The sequence below is a fragment of the Myxine glutinosa genome, chromosome 2 (assembly GCF_964187855.1).
Source record: "Myxine glutinosa chromosome 2, kmMyxGlut1.1, whole genome shotgun sequence".
NCBI lineage: Eukaryota > Metazoa > Chordata > Myxini > Myxiniformes > Myxinidae > Myxine > Myxine glutinosa.
The window spans coordinates 139,061,459-139,081,931 of record NC_136262.1 but is presented as its reverse complement, the minus strand read 5'-3'; the positions used below and the strand labels follow the sequence as shown (position 1 = coordinate 139,081,931).

The 20,473-nt window shown below is 47.4% G+C and overlaps 1 protein-coding gene across 2 annotated transcripts in view; it reads right to left on the bottom strand.

The window, feature by feature from the left end:
* CHSY1 (chondroitin sulfate synthase 1) overlaps positions 1-20,473 on the bottom strand; it is a 162,870-nt gene that overhangs the window by 23,547 nt on the left and 118,850 nt on the right. Inside the window, exon 2 of one of the 2 annotated variants that reach the window (XM_078771740.1) lies at positions 11,708-11,890. The exons of the other annotated variant lie outside the window; for it this stretch is intronic. Coding sequence (XP_078627866.1) covers positions 11,750-11,890 — 141 coding nt within the window. The 3' untranslated portion in view covers positions 11,708-11,749. Of the gene's footprint in view, positions 1-11,707; positions 11,891-20,473 lie in introns of those variants that run through there. 2 annotated transcript variants of the gene reach the window in all.

Genomic DNA, 20,473 nt, shown 5'->3' with positions numbered 1-20,473 from the left:
GACCTCAATCACTGTAGTACCACATGTACAATTCTGGACGGTTGCATCACGTGTCTACCTTATTAGGTGTTTTGTGATGTAAAATGGTTTGGATCAGTCAGACATGAGAAACTCTTCTTTGGCTGAACATCACCGATCATAATGCTGTAATATAGCACAGATGAAAACACATGTGATGATGTCAGCCAAAGTTCGATTTGTAAATCAGTATGGGAGTCGTAAAACCCATACTGAAGCAGATAGGACGCCGTCGCAGATCTCCAACGCTTCCCACAAAAAGCAAACTTCAAACATGGAAAACGCTTCCACCTGGAATAACACAATCTCATATTTTGAGTTACATTTTTTCCCCGTTTTTACCCCTGTGACCCAAAGTCCCCACCCGTGGGGAATGAACCGGGGATCAAATACCAAAAATAGGGGTACAGGATGAATGAGGTGAATGAATGAATTCACCACCCCTAGGTGCTCACCTGGTAGAATAAAGCAGTATACTACACCGACTAAAGGTATTTTAAACAGTATCACCGCATTCAAAACCAATTTGAATGGTTTCTGGAAGACACAGCAGCATGTAGATTGTAGAATCATAATAACATAATCATAAGACTTTAAACAAACAAACAAAAAAATACCCATTGTGGGGGGCAATCCCCCACCCCAACACCCCCCAACCCATATACCTCCTCAGACCCCAATTTTTCTAATGCCTTAAACAAACATTGGTACATCACAGGTGGTGAAGGTTGTGGTGAAGTTTAATTGAAATTGTGCGTGTAGCTTCAGAGAAAAGAGCAAATACCTACTTTGGGTGGGGGTTGGGGTTGAGGGGGTGGGGGGCAACCTCTCTCCCACCATAGACCCTCTTAGGGCCCCATTTTTTTAATGCTGTGAACAAACTTTGGTGCAACACGGGTGATTAAGGTTGTGGTAAAGTTTCATCAGAATTGTGTGTGTAGTTTCTGAGAAGAAAACAAATACCTATTTGGGGGGCGAGAGGGGGGGGGGGGGCAACCCCTTCGTAGGGGCCGATATTTTTCAATGTCGTGAACCAAACATCATTACATGTTCCATGCGTCTCCCAATGCTGATTGCATATACAAAGTTTCATTTACAAATGTGCCCGTAATTGCATTTTTCAGTACTTGACCTTTTGACTCGGGGTGGCAGGGTCAAACGTGACATTGCTCCTGCACCTCCTTGCCATGTGGTGATGACCATCAAGTTTAATGAATTTCCGCCTCACCGTTTAGGAGGAGATACCATGACGGACGGACAGATGGAGCCCATTACAATATCCCCCCCGTTTGTTTTTCAAAAAGCGTGCGGATAATAAGTTTTCACAGCCACGTTAATATAGACCATATGCAGTTGGCACAGGCAGGGGAAAAGACTGCGCTTGTCGTCCTATTGATGATCAGCCGACCGTCTTTTGTGGACAACCGGATCAAAATGGCCTGATAGTGGCGGTGGTTACGGCCTGTGATGCTCAACTGGATATTCAAATCCAGGCGAATCATTAGCCAATGGTTCCAAAAGAAGGGGAAAGTGGATCGCCATGATGACGAGAAAAAACTGGATTCTGAGAGAACATTGAACAATGTGCTGTGGGTACCGAGTTCAGGTTGAGGTTAAACATGCAGGTAATAAATATACCAACTATTTGGCTCGCAGGAGGGCCGAGAGCTATGCAGACTCCCCTCCGAGGTGTCTAGCCTGTGGTTCCTTCTCGACCCGGCCATAAAGTGTCACCCTGGTGTTTCACAGCCAGGGCGACACAGCAATGTGTGCCATCCCTTGGGTGGACGAGAAGCTGGGCACCCCTCGTCTGCCTACACGAGTCGGCAGACGTAATATATCACACAATGTCGTTCGCGGAGAGTTGGCAAGCTACCGCCGGCACCCTGAAACAAATTTGTACATTTCTGCCCAAACTACTGTTGGGAGAGGGATGGCAAAACCATCCAGCATGACCCTCGCCATGACACTGTTTCGGCAGCATTGACGCTCTGTTATGGCGTACCGTATACCTTAACGCTTACAGAAAGTAGCAGGAATACATGTTGAGTGGAGTGCATGGGTTCCCTGGAACATGGAAAAAAACATTTGCACCTTCTTGCCCTGTAAACTATTTATCCAACAGGTATCTTTCTTCATGTCTGGTTACGAGAGAGGAAGGGTGGGCACACCACCTGGACCCAGACATAAACACCCCAACATGCAATCCATCTTCCTGAACTCCAAAGGAAGGTCAAAGTGCAATTCTCATTCAATGGAAGAGAAACTTTCAGTTTTCTGTGACTCTTAAGTGATTAATATGACCGAGTGTTGCAAACATGGGAAAACCTATCGAAGAGGATACGTGCACAACCGAAACGTAACTAAATGACGTGTTGCGCTCACAAAGAGGCCGTCACCTGGTCACCACAATACTCCATCCCACACATTTCCTGTGGCAACCGGTGTACAAGATTTTGTCATTAACGATCTGCTCGGCATCCACCAGATTCACCTTACATCTTTCTCTTTCTCTTGCTCAAGTGCAATCTCCAATCCCTCGGATGCAATTTGGAGATGAAGAGGTCATTACATTATGAAATGGCAGATTGCAATTATGGCACCAGAAAAGGTACCCAACGCTGTGAAAGAAAGTACACCACAGTACAGTATACCACACTGGCCGATACAAAAAGCAGCGTTTGTACCAAGTTTTGCTGATGCAGGACAATTCATTCCTTAATGATTCATCGAAACACTTTTCCAACCTTTTACATATTGGATGTGAACCTGGGATTGCAGGATCATAGGTCGTGTGCTCTGGTGAGAACATCAATCAAGATGACTTGACATATGTAACCAGACTTGGTGGTTTAACGGTTCGAGCATCTAATATGACTCTGGGAGGTCAGTGTTTCAAACCCCAGTTGAGTCGTACCAAACATTACCGATGGTACGAGCTGCTTCCTTCCTTGATGCTCAACACTTCAAAAGGATAGAGCATGGGCAACCATTGATAGACCTAATGGCTTCCACGTGTATTGAAGTTCCTTGTAAGGGAATGCATATATTATATTTTACACGAGCAGGGGTACCCGGTGTTGCTCAGGAGGGGCTGGTGGGGCATGGAGAACTGAGAGGGGCACGAGAGGCAGCAGGGCGGCGAAGTGGGCAGGAGAGCTGGCGAGCCAGGTAGGAGCAGGAGAGCTGCCTGGGTGAGGGTGGGGACAGCGGCTAGGCTGGGGAGGCAGGGAGGGGGCAGGAGAGCTGCCTGGGTGAGGGTGGGGACAGCAACTGAGCTGGGGAGGCAGGGAGGGGGCAGGAGAGCTGCCTGGGTGAGGGTGGGGACAGCAACTGAGCTGGGGAGGCATGGAGGGGGAGGAGAGCTGACGAGCCAGGTGGGAGCAGGAGAACTGCCTGGATGAGGGTGGGGACAGCGGCTGAACTGGGGAGGCAGGGAGGGGGAAGGAGAGCTGACGAGCCAGGTGGGAGCAGGAGAACTGCCTGGATGAGGGTGGGGACAGCGACTGAGCTGGGGAGGCAGGGAGGGGGCAGGAGAACTGCCTGGGTGAGGGTGGGGACAGCGGCTGAGCTGGGGAGGCAGGGAGGGGCAGGAGAGCTGCCTGGGTGAGGGTGGGGACAGCGGCTGAGCTGGGAAGGCAGGGAGGGGCAGGAGAGCTGCCTGGGTGAGCGTGGGGACAGCGACTGAGCTGTGGAGGCAGGGAGGGGGCAGGAGAACTGCCTGGGTGAGGGTGGGGACAGCGGCTGAGCTGGGGAGGCGGGGAGGGGCAGGAGAGCTGCCTGGGTGAGGGTGGGGACAGTGGCTGAGCTGGGGAGGCAGGGAGGGGCAGGAGAGCTGCCTGGGTGAGGGTGGGGACAGCGGCTGAGCTGGGGAGGCAGGGAGGGGCAGGAGAGCTGCCTGGGTGAGGGTGGGGACAGTGGCTGAGCTGGGGAGGCAGGGAGGGGGCAGGAGAGCTGCCTGGGTGAGGGTGGGGACAGTGGCTGAGCTGGGGAGGCAGGGAGGGGGCAGGAGAGCTGACGAGCCAGGTGGGGGCAGGAGAACTGCCTGGGTGAGGGTGGGGACAGCGGCTGAGCTGTGGAGGGAGGTGTGGCTGGACCAGACCAACAGCCATTGAATGCCACAATCCCGAGGGCTGGCAATCAGGTTTCACACTCAAGCCACAGGGCCCTTCCACCTGAATACAAAGAGCCCTTCCACCTGAATACAAACATCCTTGGGATAATGTACTGCGCATCACTCCACCAAGATGTGCACACAGAGGCCTCAAATCAATACACTTGTTGTCAAAGCACATTGTAAGTTTCGGAAAAATACATCAACACAATGAAGTCCCTCACAACATGTAAACATGTAATTTTTTTCTTCATAACAAACCCATTCAAAATACACATCTCAGCCAAGCAACGGAATTTTCACATAAGTCCTGCAGAACTGCAGGAACGAGGAAGAAACGGCACCCCATGACCACAACCCCATCCGAGAGGGAGGATACCACCTGGAGCAAAGCAACGCACCCACCAGCACACCCCATTGGGTTTTCACAAAATGATCCAAAAAGGAATCCACGACACGTCCAAAGCATGGCAAGGGTGGGTTGTGGGTAGGAGGGCAATGACTGCATAAAATGGTCGAACAAAGCCCTCCGCTTCTGTCTCGCTTCTCTTTCCTATCCTTCCCCCATCTCAATACTGACCACTCACCTGCTACCACGTCCCCTCCCCCAAATCCCTATGTAATATATACATAGCCCTTCATATTGTAGTGTGTGAACAATGCGCAAAGAAACATTTGTAACAGGTAACTTAAAACTGCTGCTATGTAGTGGATACCACACAAACAAACACCATTTTCAGGCATCGACCTGAGCCCCAACCTGGTGGCATTTGCACCGTTGGTGGCGCAGCTCTCAACAGTCTGAACTCTCCCCTGTTTCCACCTGGGACCACACAAACCAACTGAATACTGTCACACCAACCAAATGGCATCACAACCACAAGACATCCGCAAATAAGTTGCCCAATCGGGTGCGACTCAAAGAACCACAGAGAAGGCCTTTGCATGAGAAACCTGGCATACCTGGCATAACGCGGTCGTACAAGTAACTCTTTGCCACCGCCCAGGGTGTTCAAAGCCAGTCTTTCATCCCGTCAAACCATCACCACGTGGCATTCTGTTTTCTGTGGTCTAGTTTAATAAAAACAAGTTCAGGAAAGATCATTCACGAGTCCCAAACGGTTTCTCTCCCCTTGGTTCCCGGATGATCTGAAAGTCGGATTGAGGAGCAGGTGCCGCACACATTGGAACATGAAACAATGCTCTCCACCATTTATTTCTCATTAGCAGTTATGTTTGTGGGAGAAATGTTAGTGCAGTCAGCAATTTACCTGTACATTACCTTGGTGGCTTTGAGGGTCCCATTATGCAGAAAAGCAACTTTTTTTTTTCTCTTTTTTTTTGTATACAAGATCGAGGCTCGTGAAAGAGCGAACATTAATCACACAGAAAGACAAACAGACACACAAAACAAATAACATCGGGAGCGGTAGACAAGATGGGGAGAGAGGGGGAAGGACACAAACACAACATTTGAGAGCAGGGACCGAGAGACATGGAGACATCGAGAGAACTGTGGGAGGGAGAGGGCTTTGGGGGGGAGGCATGGGAAGGGGGGGGGGGGGGGGTGGGAGGTATAAAACATATGGACACTGCCAGGTCTTCCAGGAAAGAAGTTGGAATTTCAAACAAGGTGGATCTGGGGTGAATTAGTGGGGGTAGAAAAGATCAAGGTTTTGGATGGGGGAAGATAAGAGATGGTGGTGAACAGCTGTTTTAAAGACCTGGAGGGAGGAGTGTGATTGAAGTGAGTGTGGGAGTTTGTTACAGAGGCGGGAGAAAAGAGGAATGAAAGAGTGAAGGTGAGCAGAGAGCCGAGATTTCGGCAGTTTAACCATCAGAAGGTGGCTGGCAGATCTTGTGCGACCTGTAGGAATATTTGGGGGACAGAGCACAGAGAGAGCTGGGGGAGCAAGGCCGGAGAGGAGTCGGTAGAAGACAGAAAGATCACCTACCTGCCTGCGGTGAGTGAGTGAAAGGCCCTCAGAGATAGCTTCATCACGGGAGATTCCAATGATTCTGAAAGCTTTGGATTCAACAGCGTGAAGCCGAGCCAGGTGTGAGGCAGGAGCACCAGCCCATAGGGGAGAACAGTATTCCATTGAGCTGTGGATGAAAGCCTTGTATGTGGTGAGGAGCTCAGGTGTGCCTAGGAAGGACTTCGCACGATGGAGGATGCCCAGTCGGCGACTGGCTTTGGAGGCCAGCTTGGAAATGTGGTTTTCCCAAGAAAGATCATGGCAGATAGTGAGACCCAAAAGCTTGAGCAACAGAAATTCTTGGAGAGGATGGTTGAGAAAGTAGATGGGAGGGTTGTCCAGTCGATCTTTTCAGAGAGACATAGTAAGAGTGTGAGATTTGTCAGGATTGAAAGACATGTTCCACTTGTTTGACCAGTCTGTGATTTTGTCCAGGTCTTCAGAGAGTGAGGAGGCTGCAGACTGCCGATCTGAGGGAAGAGGAATGGAGTGGCAGAGAGTGGAGTCATCAGCAAAGAGATAGAGAGGATTTTCCAGAGAGTCGGAGAGATCATTGATAAAGACCAGAAAAAGCACAGGGCCTTGGGGAACTCCAGCCTGAACAGGAAGGGGAGATGAGAGAAATCCATTCAGGGCCACACGTTGACTACGACCAGAGAGGAAGTCCGCAAGCCATGCATGGAGATTTCCATGGATACCATAGGAGGAGAGTTTGGTGAGCAGAGCTGGGTGCCAGACCGTATCGAAGGCACGTGATATGTCAAGGGAGACAGCTCTGATTTCCTGTTTGGCATTGAGGACCTCCATCCATTGTTGAGACAGCAGAAGCAGCATGTCCAGAGTAGAGTGACCTGGTCTGAAACCAAATTGATGATCGGAGATCAAGCCATTGGAGAAGAGGAAAGATTTCATATCCGAAGCAATGATGGATTCCATGACTTTGCTGATAATTGGGAGCAGGCTGATTGGTCTGTAGTTGCAAGGATCTGTTTTTGCACCTTTTTTGTGTAAAGTGGTAATGTTTGCTGATTTCCAGGATGCTGGCAGATGACCTTGAGCAAAAGATAGGGTGAAAAGAACAGAGAGAGGGTGAGATAGAGCAGCAGAGCAGGATTTTAGGACCCGTGGGCTGATGCCGTCTGGTCCAGTTGCAGAATCAGAGTCGAGGTTTGACAAAAACTTCTCCACCTTGTCAGGAGAGAAGGACACAGAGTCCAGGAGCAGTTGGGTTCGACTGGGAAAGGTGGGAACAGAGAGAGATGGGTTTGGGACTAAGGATTTTGAGGCAAACACAGTTGAGGCATTCGGCTTTGTCACGTGCGATGTCAACTGTGTGGCCATTTGAGGTAAGGGAGGGGATGGAGGGGGAACAAACACCAGAAACGGATTTGACCAGACGCCACCAGGATTTGGAGGAAGGAGACAGGTTTGAGAGTTCATTCTTGAGTGAGGAGAGATAGTGCTTCCTGGCACTCCTGAGGGTAGACACACACTTGTTCCGAGCTTGGTGGAAGGAACTGAGATTGCCTTCAGTTGGATTAGTCTTCCAAGAGGCAAAGGCAAGTTGTTTCAGGGCAACTGCCTCACCACAAGATTCAGTGTACCATGGACGGGAGGAAGGGTAAGACAACTGAAGGCGAGATGGGATAAATCTGTGCATGAGAGAGATCAGTTTGCTTTGGAAGAATTCCCAGGAAGAATTGATGTCAGAGGCAGTGGAGATGGGAGACCAATCCAGACGATTGATGGCTGCTTGAAGACCGTCCCAGTCGGCCTGAGTGAAATGCCAGACTCGTCGACGCTGAGGAGGCTCTCTGAGAATGGCCAGAGAGATGTCCACTTTGACAAGCACATAATCAGAAGAACCGATTGGAGCAGAAGAAGAGCAGCAGACATTAGCAGGGAAGTTTGTCATAACCAAGTCTAGAAGAGAAGATACTCCATCGGCTGAGATCCGGGTCGGGAAATTGACAGATTGTGTCAATCCCAGTGAGTCACAGAAGTCCTTTGCTGAGGTGCCATGACTGGTGAGAGAGGAACCCACACCCAACCAGGTGGCATGATGACAGTTGAAGTCACCACATATGAGGAAGAGAGAGTTGGGATGAGTGGATAGAAGTTGGTCCATGTTGTCAGACAGTGAAATGTAGATGGAGTCATCACTGTTTGGGGGACGGTACATAACACATATGAACAAAAGGTGGGAGCGGAGAGGAAGCCGTAGCCAGAGGTACTCCTGGGGGTGAGGAGGAGAGAGGGTAGTGCAAGGAGAGTGAGGAAGAGAGTTTTTGATAAAGATAGCCACCCCACCACCAGGCCGAGGCTCAGGTCTATCATACCGGAGGAGGGAGTAACCAGGAAGAGATATTAAGGAATCAGAGACATCTTGAAGGAGGAAAGTCTCTGTTAAGCAGATCAAGTCTGGATTGTCAGAAGCAACCTGTATGGAGAGATCAGTCATGTTTGAGCGAAGGCCCCGGATGTTTGAGGTCCATACCGTTAATGAAGAGAGAGGGGGAGCATCGGGTACAGGACAGGGGAGGGGAGGAGTAGGGTAAGATGAAGGATGAGAGGGGGAGGTAGGGAGAGCAGTTGATAGTGTGTCAGAGATTGCAGAAGAGTTCCAAGAAAGGGAAGGATGAGGAGGATGAAAGGTTTGATGGTGAAGGGATGAGGCACAGTGAGGGGTTATTTGAGGGGGGGCAGAGGAAAGTAGAAGGTTGGGGGGGGGGAGGAGGTATGAGATAGAAGGGAGACGAAGTGGGGAGGAGGCAGCTTTGAGGAGGAGGGGGGAGGAGGGAGAATTGGAGAGGAATGGTATGGGGGGAGATTTGAATGGGAGGGGTTGGGGGGGAGTTTTGAAGGGGAGGGGCAAGGGGGACGTTTAGAAGTGGAGGGGCAAGGGGGGAGTTTAGGAGTGTAGGGGCGAGGGGGGGGATTTGGAGGGGAGGGGCAAGGGGGGAGTTTAGGAGGGGAAGGGCAAGGGGGGAGTTCAGGAGTGGAGGGGCAAGGGGGGGGATTTGGAGGGGAAGGGCAAGGGGGGAGTTTAGGAGGGGAAGGGCAAGGGGGGAGTTCAGGAGTGGAGGGGCAAGGGGGGAGTTTAAGAGTGGAGGGGCAAGGGGGGAGTTTAGGAGTGTAGGTGCAAGGGGGGGGATTTGGATGGGAGGGGCAAGAGGGGAGTTTAGAAAGTGGATGATTAATGAAAGACGAACATTGAAAACAAATTGGGTTTGTTGTGATTTTCAAGTTAGCAATCCGATTCAGAACGATGGAGGAGGGATGGAATGAATGTGAATTTAGACCATGTAGTGAGGGAGACGTATAAGATATTGAATTTCTTTTTTTTGAAGTGGAATGAGTTGGAGAGGAAATTGAGAAAAGCCTTTTAAATAGGAAGAAAAACAGCGTGTTGTAAAATACCACTGAGTAAAACACTGAAGGGGAAAGGTTAAACATATTTAAATAATATTTAAACAGAACCGTGAACAATCTTATATGCACAAAATACCAACGGGGGGAGAGCCGAGAGGGACCACCACGAGTCACGTGAACAGGGCAAACGGTGGATGACCACCGTTTAACTTTATTAAAGTTATTAAAGGTGGATTGGATTTAAAGGTGGATTGGAAATTTATTAAAGGTGGATTTTAACTTTATTAAAAACAAAACAAAAAACAAAACGTTAATTGTAAATTTATACAATTTCCATCCTTTAAAAAAAGATTGTAATATTGCAGAGTGAAATATAACATTGGATAATTTATAAAGGAAGGAAAGACAAGATGGATCTTTAACCAAAGTACAACCTACAACCGGACTGGCAGGATGGCCTCAAGGTATGCCCACTCACCTCGTACCTCTCTATCCTAGGTTTGAATCCCGAACCAGCTATAAACCGTCATCCCGGTGTTTCACAGCCAGGATGTTTCATCAAGGTGTGTTCCGTCCCATTGATGGACATTAAACTGGGCTGCCACCTGGTCACCACAATAACGTCTGCTGGCCTTAGTTGGTGGACATTAAAGACCCCACGGTGTCCTTCACGAACAGCAGGCGAGCTATCGCCGGCACCAAGACCAAATTACAAATTCCTGCTTTAACCTGAGTCGAATGTCAGATTTGGCCAGCTGGTTTGTGAAAGATTTGAGCCAAGCTTCCCTTCAGCCAACCCAACAAGAACCTGGGAATAATTGTGGTCTTTGATGAAGAAGAAGAAGCCACAAGGCAGCTGCACATTTTTGCATACATTATATATTTAAAACAATACATGACCAACACAGGCCAGCTTAACCCAAGAACAATGTATTTCATGATGCACAATTAATCAATATAACCAGCGAGGCTCAGCCAAGAACAGGCAAAAAAGAAATAAAATAAATTAAAATGAGAGAGTTCATAGAATGCTTTACCTCACGTAGTCTTGAAAAAAAGAACACGCTGGAGGTTACGCTGTCTGGGTAGTGTAATGCTGAAACACGCGAGATAGTGTTACACTGGTGGAGCACAGGAGGGTTTGTTCAGGTGAATGGACCATGGGGTGTTACGCTGGTGGAGCACAGGAGGGTTTGTTCAGGTGAATGGACCATGGGGTGTTACGCTGGAGGAGCACAGGAGGGTTTGTTCAGGTGAATGGACCATGGGGTGTTACGCTGGAGGAGCACAGGAGGGTTTGTTCAGGTGAATGGACCATGGGGTGTTACGCTGGAGGAGCACAGGAGGGTTTGTTCAGGTGAATGGACCATGGGGTGTTACGCTGGAGGAGCACAGGAGGGTTTGTTCAGATGGATGGACCATGGTGTGTTACACTGGAGGAGCACAGGAGGGTTTGTTCAGATGGATGGACCATGGGGTGTTACACTGGAGGAGCACAGGAGGGTTTGTTCAGGTGAATGGACCATGGGGAGTTACACTGGAGGAGCACAGGAGGGTTTGTTCAGATGGATGGACCATGGGGTGTTACACTTGAGGAGCACAGGAGGGTTTGTTCAGATGGATGGACCATGGGGTGTTACACTGGAGGAGCATAGGAGGGTTTGTTCAGGTGAATGGACCATGGGGTGTTACACTGGAGGAGCACAGGAGGGTTTGTACAGATGGATGGACCATGGGGTGTGGTTACTTTGCTTTTAAGTGTGTGGAGACCTGTGCATGGGTTTGGAGAAGGAAATGAGAGGAGAATGAGGTCGGGGAGAGAATTCATTATGTATCATTTGTCTTTTCTCCAAAGTCGATGAATCAATCAACCTCCAATTCTGTGATGAATGTCGTAAAAGACCAATTCAGGACTTTTCCCCATAAAAGAGTAGAAAACCGTTTCTGCCGAAAAGAGGGGAATAGTTTGAGACTCAGTTGAAAGTGGTTCTCAGAACGAGGAGCTTGTAAAATCTGGAAAATAATTTAGTGCATGATGCCCGATGCCAAACATGTGCTCGGAACCCATTACGAGCAGGGCCCAAGTTCAAGATTAAACACACTAAATGCATCGGAAAAACAAGTGGTAAAATGACAGAGGACAAAATAAAATAGCAATTATATAAAGGCCAACTCAATGTGTCCAAGTGAAGGCAGCTGGATGTCTGGCCTTACTTAGTTTGGCACTATCTCCATGTAACGGAGCTGTGGCATATGTACGTATCATCTACTCCTCCGACAGGATTTGGCCGAGGAAGCTGAAGCTTTCAGGAATTAACGAGGGCACCCTGATCGTTGTGCGTGTGCAAATTTGTGTCTTTTCAATCAACTTTTGGAAAGAAATTCCACCCATCATGGCATTTTCTTCCTGGAAAGGGGGGAGGGAGGGGAAGGGATGCAATTGGAATGATTCGAGCTGTGATGCATTATATAACCACGATGCGCAATATATATATATATATATATATATATATATATATATATATATATATATATATATATATATATATATATATATATATATACATATATGCACAAAAGCAGTACACATGCTTTTGCATCATGTCCGTAACCCGGGTTATTATGCCTCCACCGACGAAGTCGCCGCGATAACTTGAGAATGGCTGAAGGGATCTTAGTCAAACTTGGTGCAGGTATGTATAATGAGGTAAAGATGAAGAGATTAGATTTTGGGGTCACGAGGTCAAAAGGGCAAAGGTTAGACGTCATGTTCGGTAAAAAAAAACTTCCCGTGATAACTTGGGAACCAGTGATGGGATTCTGACCAAATTTTGTACACTTATGTAGAATGATGTAAAGATGAACTGATTAGATTTTGGGGTCAAGAGGTCAAAGTTTGTAATAGGTCTATAACTTGAGAACGGCTGAAGTGATCCAATTCAAACTTACTACAGGTATATATAATGGTGTAACGATTAACTGATTTGATTTTGGGTTCAAGAGGTCAAAGGTTAAAGGTCAAAGTCTGTAATAGGTCTATAACTTGAGAATGGCTAAAGGGATCTAATTAAAACTTGGTACAGATATGTATAATGATGTAAACATTAACTGATTAGATTTTGGGGGCTCCGAGGTCAAAGGCCAAAGGTCCTGTCAGGTAAAAATGTGAGAACTTATGAACAGCGAAAGGGATTTAAATGAAAACTTGGTACAGGTATGTATAATGATGTAAACATTAACCGATTACATTTTGGGGTCAATAGGTCAAAGGTCAGAGGTCATGTCAGGTAAAAATGTGCAACTTTGGCACAGCTGAATGGATTTAAATCAAACTGGATACAAGTATTATAATGATGTAATAATGTGGGCGGAGAACGTGTTGCACACTTTGAACAAGATCGCTCGTAGGGCAGGTACTCTGCTGGTGTTTATAAAGTCGGAAACAGAACAATATCATGTTGAAATCCAGATAATCAGCAATACCCACACAGAGATGAGGTCAATCACTACACAAAATGACAGATTGTTTTCTTCATTCTCTACAGCTCAGGTAGGATAACTAGTTAACTACTGAAGAAGACATTGTGAGGAAAGAAACAAGATTTGGTTATTAACACGTGTCAAAGTTCAAAGAACACTCATATTGTTCTGGGTTTTCCTTACGATTTCATAGATCTTCCATCCCTAAGGTTGATCTTTAACTAGTCCCCGAGCAATTAACCTTCGCATCCCTCTTGTGCACAAGATCTCCGCCTCGCAGGTTCCAATTAGTTCATCCAACTGTTTGTGTCCACCTGTTTCCCCACTCCTTATCCATAATTATTTTGCAATTTACCTCCATTTATGGTCACTATTTTTTATTACTTTACTGCAAAGCCACTTCAAGGTGGCAGAATGTTAGTTAGAATGTGGACACGTCAACCAGATGGTACGAGACAAGTACAAATACCAAGTATTAATATGGAAAGCGTTGAAAGGATTTCTTGTTTCGGGTTAAGACAGTAAAGTGTTTTGTTGTGGCGAGAATCAAGTTGATCATGGCCGACGTGCATGCTGCGTTATTTGAAGGTCTTAAAATTAGGTAGCAAACTGCTTGACCGGCCTAATTTGCAGCTCAAAAGGGCAGTGTGTGCTGGAATGAGTCAGTCGCTTCGCAAAGAAACACAATGAGGCAGTCACCCAAAACTTGATATCCAGCCAAAGGCCTACGGCACACCTCCAGACCTCAATGGCTCCTCCCATTCTGCTGAACTCCAAAGCAGATTACGGAATAAACAGAACTTTTGGAGGAGTTGAGCTGGGTAAAGGGCACAAAAGCCAGGCACAACTGCGTTTGGCAAGACAGCACGAGCAAAGTAAGATAATGCGCAGCCATATGTGGGGTATTAAAATAATCATAGGAACAAGATGCTCACAAAAACCCAAGAAACACCATCCTCTGGTATTTTTCTATATTTGTGGATACTCCATATGATTAGGAAGAATATGTTTTTTTTCTAATTACATAAACATATTACAGGATGAAAAATAGAAAGTCACAATTTCTTGGATGAGTATCTGGTTCGGAACGTTTTTATTGGTCCTTTGTACGAACCATGTGATGTTCCAGAGGATGAGGATTTTATGGTACTTGCATCTCCAGGCTGAGGAGACGAGAAGCATTGGCTCATTTAGTCTTCTATTTGAGCACAGTATATATGATGTTGATTTTTCAGTTTCTCAATGCACATGTGCTATATACATGTAATCTGTGTCCATGGCCCTCCATGAGCACGATAATGGAATTTTCCAAGCACAAAAGTGTGTGCAAGACATGAACATTCAGAAATGCAAAAAAACAAAACAAACAAGTACAGCAATTTGGGGGCAGAAAAGTGGGGCAGCAGTTATATGGATGTGGTTTGTAAATCTCCTTCATCCTCTCTGCAAATGCTTTCCGATAAAGTTATTTTACCCACTACCAGCTGGCCCTAGCTTCCTGCCGAGCCTGCCCACCCAACTTTGAAAGGCACGGAGGACAAAAGGTCAGCCTTGGGCACAATGAGTCTCGTGGAGAAGGGGTCTCGACCTCAATCCATTTATCGCCTCTTGGAAATTGGTGTAAAAGACAAACTCGACAAAACAAAAAGTAAAAAGGAAAGCAATGCACAACAGTGGTCTACTTTACACAATACATACAGAAACATACACTTCATAATTATTTTAACAAATAATAAGTTGGGTTTTAGCAAAACACAATTTTTTATTTTTGGAAAAAGCTAAATTTTTCAAAAAAATGGCGAATGGACTGCGAACTCACCGTGACTGCTCACTCCGAATCAAACAAACAAATCAACAAATAAAAGGAACATTAAGGTCTGTAATTTAAGACCTTTGGAAGACAATTTGTGGGCAAAAATGGAAAAAAAGATTTGTGCATGCCCAAAGACTCATGGTACCGTGACATCACTGAAAATCTCGTCGTAGCGAGAGCTCATGGGTACCGAGACATCACTGAAAATCTCGTAGTAGCGAGGGCTCATGGTACCAAGACATCACTGAAAATCTCGTAGTAGCGAGGGCTCATGGGTACCGAGACATCACTGAAAATCTCGTAGTAGCGAGGGCTCATGGGTACCGAGACATCACTGAAAATCTCGTAGTAGCGAGGGCTCATGGGTACCGAGACATCACTGAAAATCTCGTAGTAGCGAGGGCTCATGGGTACCGAGACATCACTGAAAATCTCGTAGTAGCGAGGGCTCATGGGTAGACATCACTGAAATGTGACATTTCAGATGTAGACATTTCAGACATCACTGAAAATCTCGTAGTAGCGAGGGCTCATGGGTACCGAGACATCACTGAAAATCTCGTCGTAGCGAGAGCTCATGGGTACCGAGACATCACTGAAAATCTCGTAGTAGCGAGGGCTCATGGGCACCGAAACATCACTGAAAATCTCGTAGTAGCGAGGGCTCATGGGTACCGAGACATCACTGAAAACCTCGTAGTAGCGAGGGCTCATGGGTACCGAGACGTCACTGAAAACCTCGTAGTAGCGAGGGCTCATGGGTACCGAGACGTCACTGAAAACCTCGTAGTAGCGAGGGCTCATGGGTACCGAGACGTCACTGAAAACCTCGTAGTAGCGAGGGCTCATGGGTACCGAGACATCACTGAAAATCTCGTAGTAGCGAGGGCTCATGGGTACCGAGACATCACTGAAAATCTCGTAGTAGCGAGGGCTCATGGGTACCGAGACATCACTGAAAATCTCGTAGTAGCGAGGGCTCATGGGTAACGAGACATCACTGAAAATCTCGTAGTAGCGAGCAGTGTTGTGCAGGTAGAAAAGAAAGGGTGGGATTTGGAACATGAGAATAAAAGGGGATCAAGCTATCGGTCTGGTCCATCGCCACGTATGCAAGAGCAGCTTGTGGGCCTCGGAGCAATGTCGCTCAAACAAGTATTTGCCGAAACCGACCACACTCAATCCAGGAGCTACTAGAGGCACAACGTTAGAGAGAATTCAAGACATACTCATTGAAGGAACCTGCTCTCTTACAGTGGCAACACAAACAGCCGAGCAGGTGTTCGCACAAAAAAACATTTTCACTATCAGAGTGCCAAATACAACGTGGCAGTCGTGTGGAGAAGGTAACGATTGGAGAAGGTAACCAAGTTATGGCAGTCGTGAAGAACAAGGCGAGACATAATCAATTGGAAAAGGTAACCTAGTTTTGGCAGTAGTAATGAACAAGGTGAGACATAATCGAATGGAGAAGGTAACCAAGTTATGGCAGTAGTGAAGAACAAGATGAGACAGAAATGTTTGGAGAAGGTAACCAAGTTATGGCAGTCGTGAAGAACAAGGTCTGACAGAAACGATTGGAGAAGGTAACCAAGTTATGGCAGTCGTGAAGAACAAGGTCTGACAGAAACGATTGGAGAAGGTAACCAAGTTATGGCAGTCGTGAAGAACAAGACGAGACATAATCAATTGGAAAAGGTAACCTAGTTTTGGCAGTAGTAATGAACAAGGTGAAACATAATTGAATGGAGAAGGTAACCAAGTTATGGCAGTAGTGAAGAACAAGATGAGACAGAATTGATTGAAGATAACCAAGTTATTGCTTGTGCAATATACAGAAGTATACAGAAGTGCCAGGTGTGGGAGCACCAATCACAGATTGGTAGTCAGAACTGCCCTTCACCTTTCAAAAAGGAAATTCACACATGATGTAGGAAATACTATGCTGTTGATTAGCTGAATTTGTAACAGGCAGAAACAGCTTAAATAATGAAGAGTTGACCGGACATCGAGCCAATCAGCTTACTCCTACTGCTGCTGTGGAGACGGACTAAGATTTCCTTTGAATGAAAATCACAGACCCAGCCATGGCTGCCATCGGTGTGAAAGAAAGCAAACGTGCTACATGGATGTCAAATGAAACACTGGCCTTGGTGGAAGTGTAGAAAAGCTAGACTTTGTGAAAGCCATAACTGGACAAACGTACAAAGATAAAAGTGCAGGGCAGTAAGCAGGAACAAGGAAGTCTTTCTCCAAAAACAGTGCGTTTTGTTTTGTACTTACCAGGCAGCATCAGATGGGAACACTAGATCGACGGTCCGTATTGTGAGAAGACTAAAGCAGACGCGCCATCAATCAAACAGCCATCCCATTAGATGAAAAGGGGATCGTCTTGCAGACACACAGGCCAAGCTCAAAATGTGGAAATAATTAGTAGAGCGCAGACCTCCTCCTTTCATCTGTACCACAAAATCCACCAGATGAGGTACCATAAAAGGCAAGAGCTTCAACTCCGAATGAAGACATCGGCACAGAGCTCCCAACCTGTGCGAAAATGAATGTGCCATCAACAACAACAAGATAAAGAATGGAAAGGCTCTTTGCATGGTGTGGAATTATGCCAGGGCTTCTGAAAAATGCAAAAAGCTACCATTCCAAGACTCCAAGATCTGTTCTCCAACATCCAGAACACAGAAATTCTTCCACGACCGTGGCTGCAGACAATAATCCGATATTTCTGGAAGAACAATGTAGCACAGACTGACTACAGCAACTATAGAGGGATAACTCTCTACCTGTCGGAGCAAAAGTGTTTTGCTGGATCCTACTACAAGGCCACAACTACAATTATAAAGCGCAGACTTCAACAGGCAGGTTTTATCCCACAACACTCAACAACGGAATAAATTTTTGCCCTACATCAATTCATAGAGAGACACGGAGAATTTGCACAACCGACATTTTCATCCATAGACTTAAAGCCTTTGTCTGAACGGAAACTGTGTGGCTACTTTTGGAGGCGCCTAGGATACCATGACAGATCAAAAGGCTCATTCAAACTCTCAACTCGGAGACCAATGTCCGCATTAGAGGGGAAATGTCAGATTCCATCAGATTTGGCGGTGGCGTGCGTTAGGGTGATGAACTGGCCGCGTACTCTCCTCCTTCTTGCAATACACTAAAAAATGGAGGAGACCCTTCAACACAGTGGCAGCAGCAGTGTGAGACTGGGAAATAACTACATTTTCACAGGTTTGGACTATGCTGATCATGTGCTTCTGACAAAAACAGTAGACAACATTTTCACCTTGCATGACTTTCAAAAGCATTCATCATCAGTAGGACAAGTTAGTTGGACAAACGAAAAAAAATCAGTCGTTAGGGAGCTACAACCTGCTCCCTCCAACCGCAGTGAATGACGACCCTTTCGTGTCCACAGCAACAGAATTCCAATATCTTTGATATAAAGTGCCTTAATTTGGAAACTGTATGGCCAACAACAACAACAACATGCATTTTAAGGCCATTTTCCCTGCTAGAGCGGGGGTATGTATGAAACTGTATGGCAGAAGTACGGTAATGTGTTGCTTTGGCCCAGTCTACTCTGGCCTCTTTACCATCCTTCTGGAAAGCTCTAGAGAATCGGAGGCCCAAGCTGCGTTTGTACAGCGCACCGATCACACCCATATTTTGCTATATATCTGAGACTTAGACACGAACAGCTACATTTAATGCCAATATTGATGGTATTTATATGAGAGCCATCCGGCATATCCTGCAAATACCATGGCAGGATCCAAAAACAAATTTGAAGTTCAAGTTAGCCAGATAACCCAAATGAACGATTTCACTTCCACAATTGACTATGCCCAACTACAGGGTGGCCTATAATTCGCTTTACCCCAGCAAATTTTCTCGCATCTCTCTCCCTTCCCCTCCACCCTCCCCCACCTGGTAAGCAGCAATAGACCGATCCGATAAGGACGATCGTGCCCCCTTCGCCGATAGGCGGCGGCGCTCTTGCTTCCGCCATTACTGGGAGGCGTCCCGATCCAAACTTAACTCCAGCTGGCTGCGCCAGCACAATTATCATCGCGATCATACATGAAAAGTGTCCATGATAATCGTTCTCAAGTGTTTCTCTATACGTGTGGAGCGGTCGTGGACACCTGGCACCTGAAGGCACACTATACAAACCCCGTTTTCGGCAATGTCGCCCTGAGGACACCTGGCACCTGAGAAGGCACACGATACAAACCCCGTTTTCGGCGATATCGCCGGGCGCCGAAGGCACACGCCCATGCCGCCCTGAAGGCACCTGGGGGTACCCGGTTTCCACTTCCACCTGCACCAAACCTATTTTGTTAGCAACCGCGTACCCTATGCTACGCCATGCCGAGCCCCCTACCGCCTTAGCCCCGAGGTTCTCGACCACTACGATAACGACTCCTCTGACCTACCCGACTAGGTGCCCGTCCCTTCATCGACTCCTCCAAACGGCCAGGTATTGGCGGCCGTACCACAGCCGCCCCGCATGGATTCTTCCCTCAGAGTCCACCTCCGCCCGGGCCGGCCACCTCTGGCAACTACGGCTAGGCCCCGAGGGGCCGCTGCCGAGCCCCAAGGTCCTTGATCACGAGGGTCGCGACTCGTCTGGCAGACCCGACTGGGCCTCTGTCCCTTCGCGCGGGCCGCCTCACCGGCTCCTTATCGCTTCATCGACTCTTCCATATGGCCAGGTCATGGCGGGTGTATTACTGCTGCCCCGCATGGATTCTTCCCTCAGAGTCCACCTCCGCGCGGGCCGCCACACCGGCTCCTCACCGGTCATATAGCTCGGTGGACCGGTCGTATCGTCCACGATTCCATCTTCTCCGATTAATCTAACAAACAAATATATTTTGTATCGATATTCTTTCGGCAAAGTGAACTGAGACCGGTAACTGCATGTAATCTGAACGCTGGAGAGCAAGCCGAATGAAGCGGACGCCTCCCAACTATGGCGGCGTCTACAGAGGGCGCCCGTCCATTGAACCCTCTGTCGGATCGGTCTATACTGACTCACTGACACAGGGGTCAGTTGGAAGTAAGATGGCAGGACGGACATACGTTGTTACAGCGTCGAAGGATTGGTTGCTTGTGTGCATGAAAGGGGTCACACAGGCCAAACTAAAACACCACTTGGTAGAGCGCATACCTCCACCAGACTGAACAGTATATCTTTTGTGTCTGACTGATTGGCCAGATCTGGATCAGGACCTGAACCAAAATCTAATCGGCTTGTTCTCATCACCTAACCAACTCATCCACCAAGAGTTGTCATAATCCATCCACAACTTTTTGAAATATCATGCAACGTATCGTTTTTGGCCATATCTCTCAATAGTGAATGATCACTTTGAAAAATTCTCAGATCTGGATCCAGATCCTCACCAAAATCTAATCAATTTATCCTTGTCACACAACAAACCTGTCCACTAAGTTTTGTCCAAATCAGTCCATAACCTTTTGAGATATCGTGCTCACAGACTGACAGACAGCGGGAGAAGCAGCTGGAGAAACAGGCAGAGAGGAGAGACAGGCGGAGAGACAGGAGGAGAACTAGGTGGAGAACCAGGTGGAGAACCAGGTGGAGAACCAGGTGGAGAACCAGGTGGAGAACCAGGTGGAGAACCAGGTGGAGAAACAGGCAGAGAG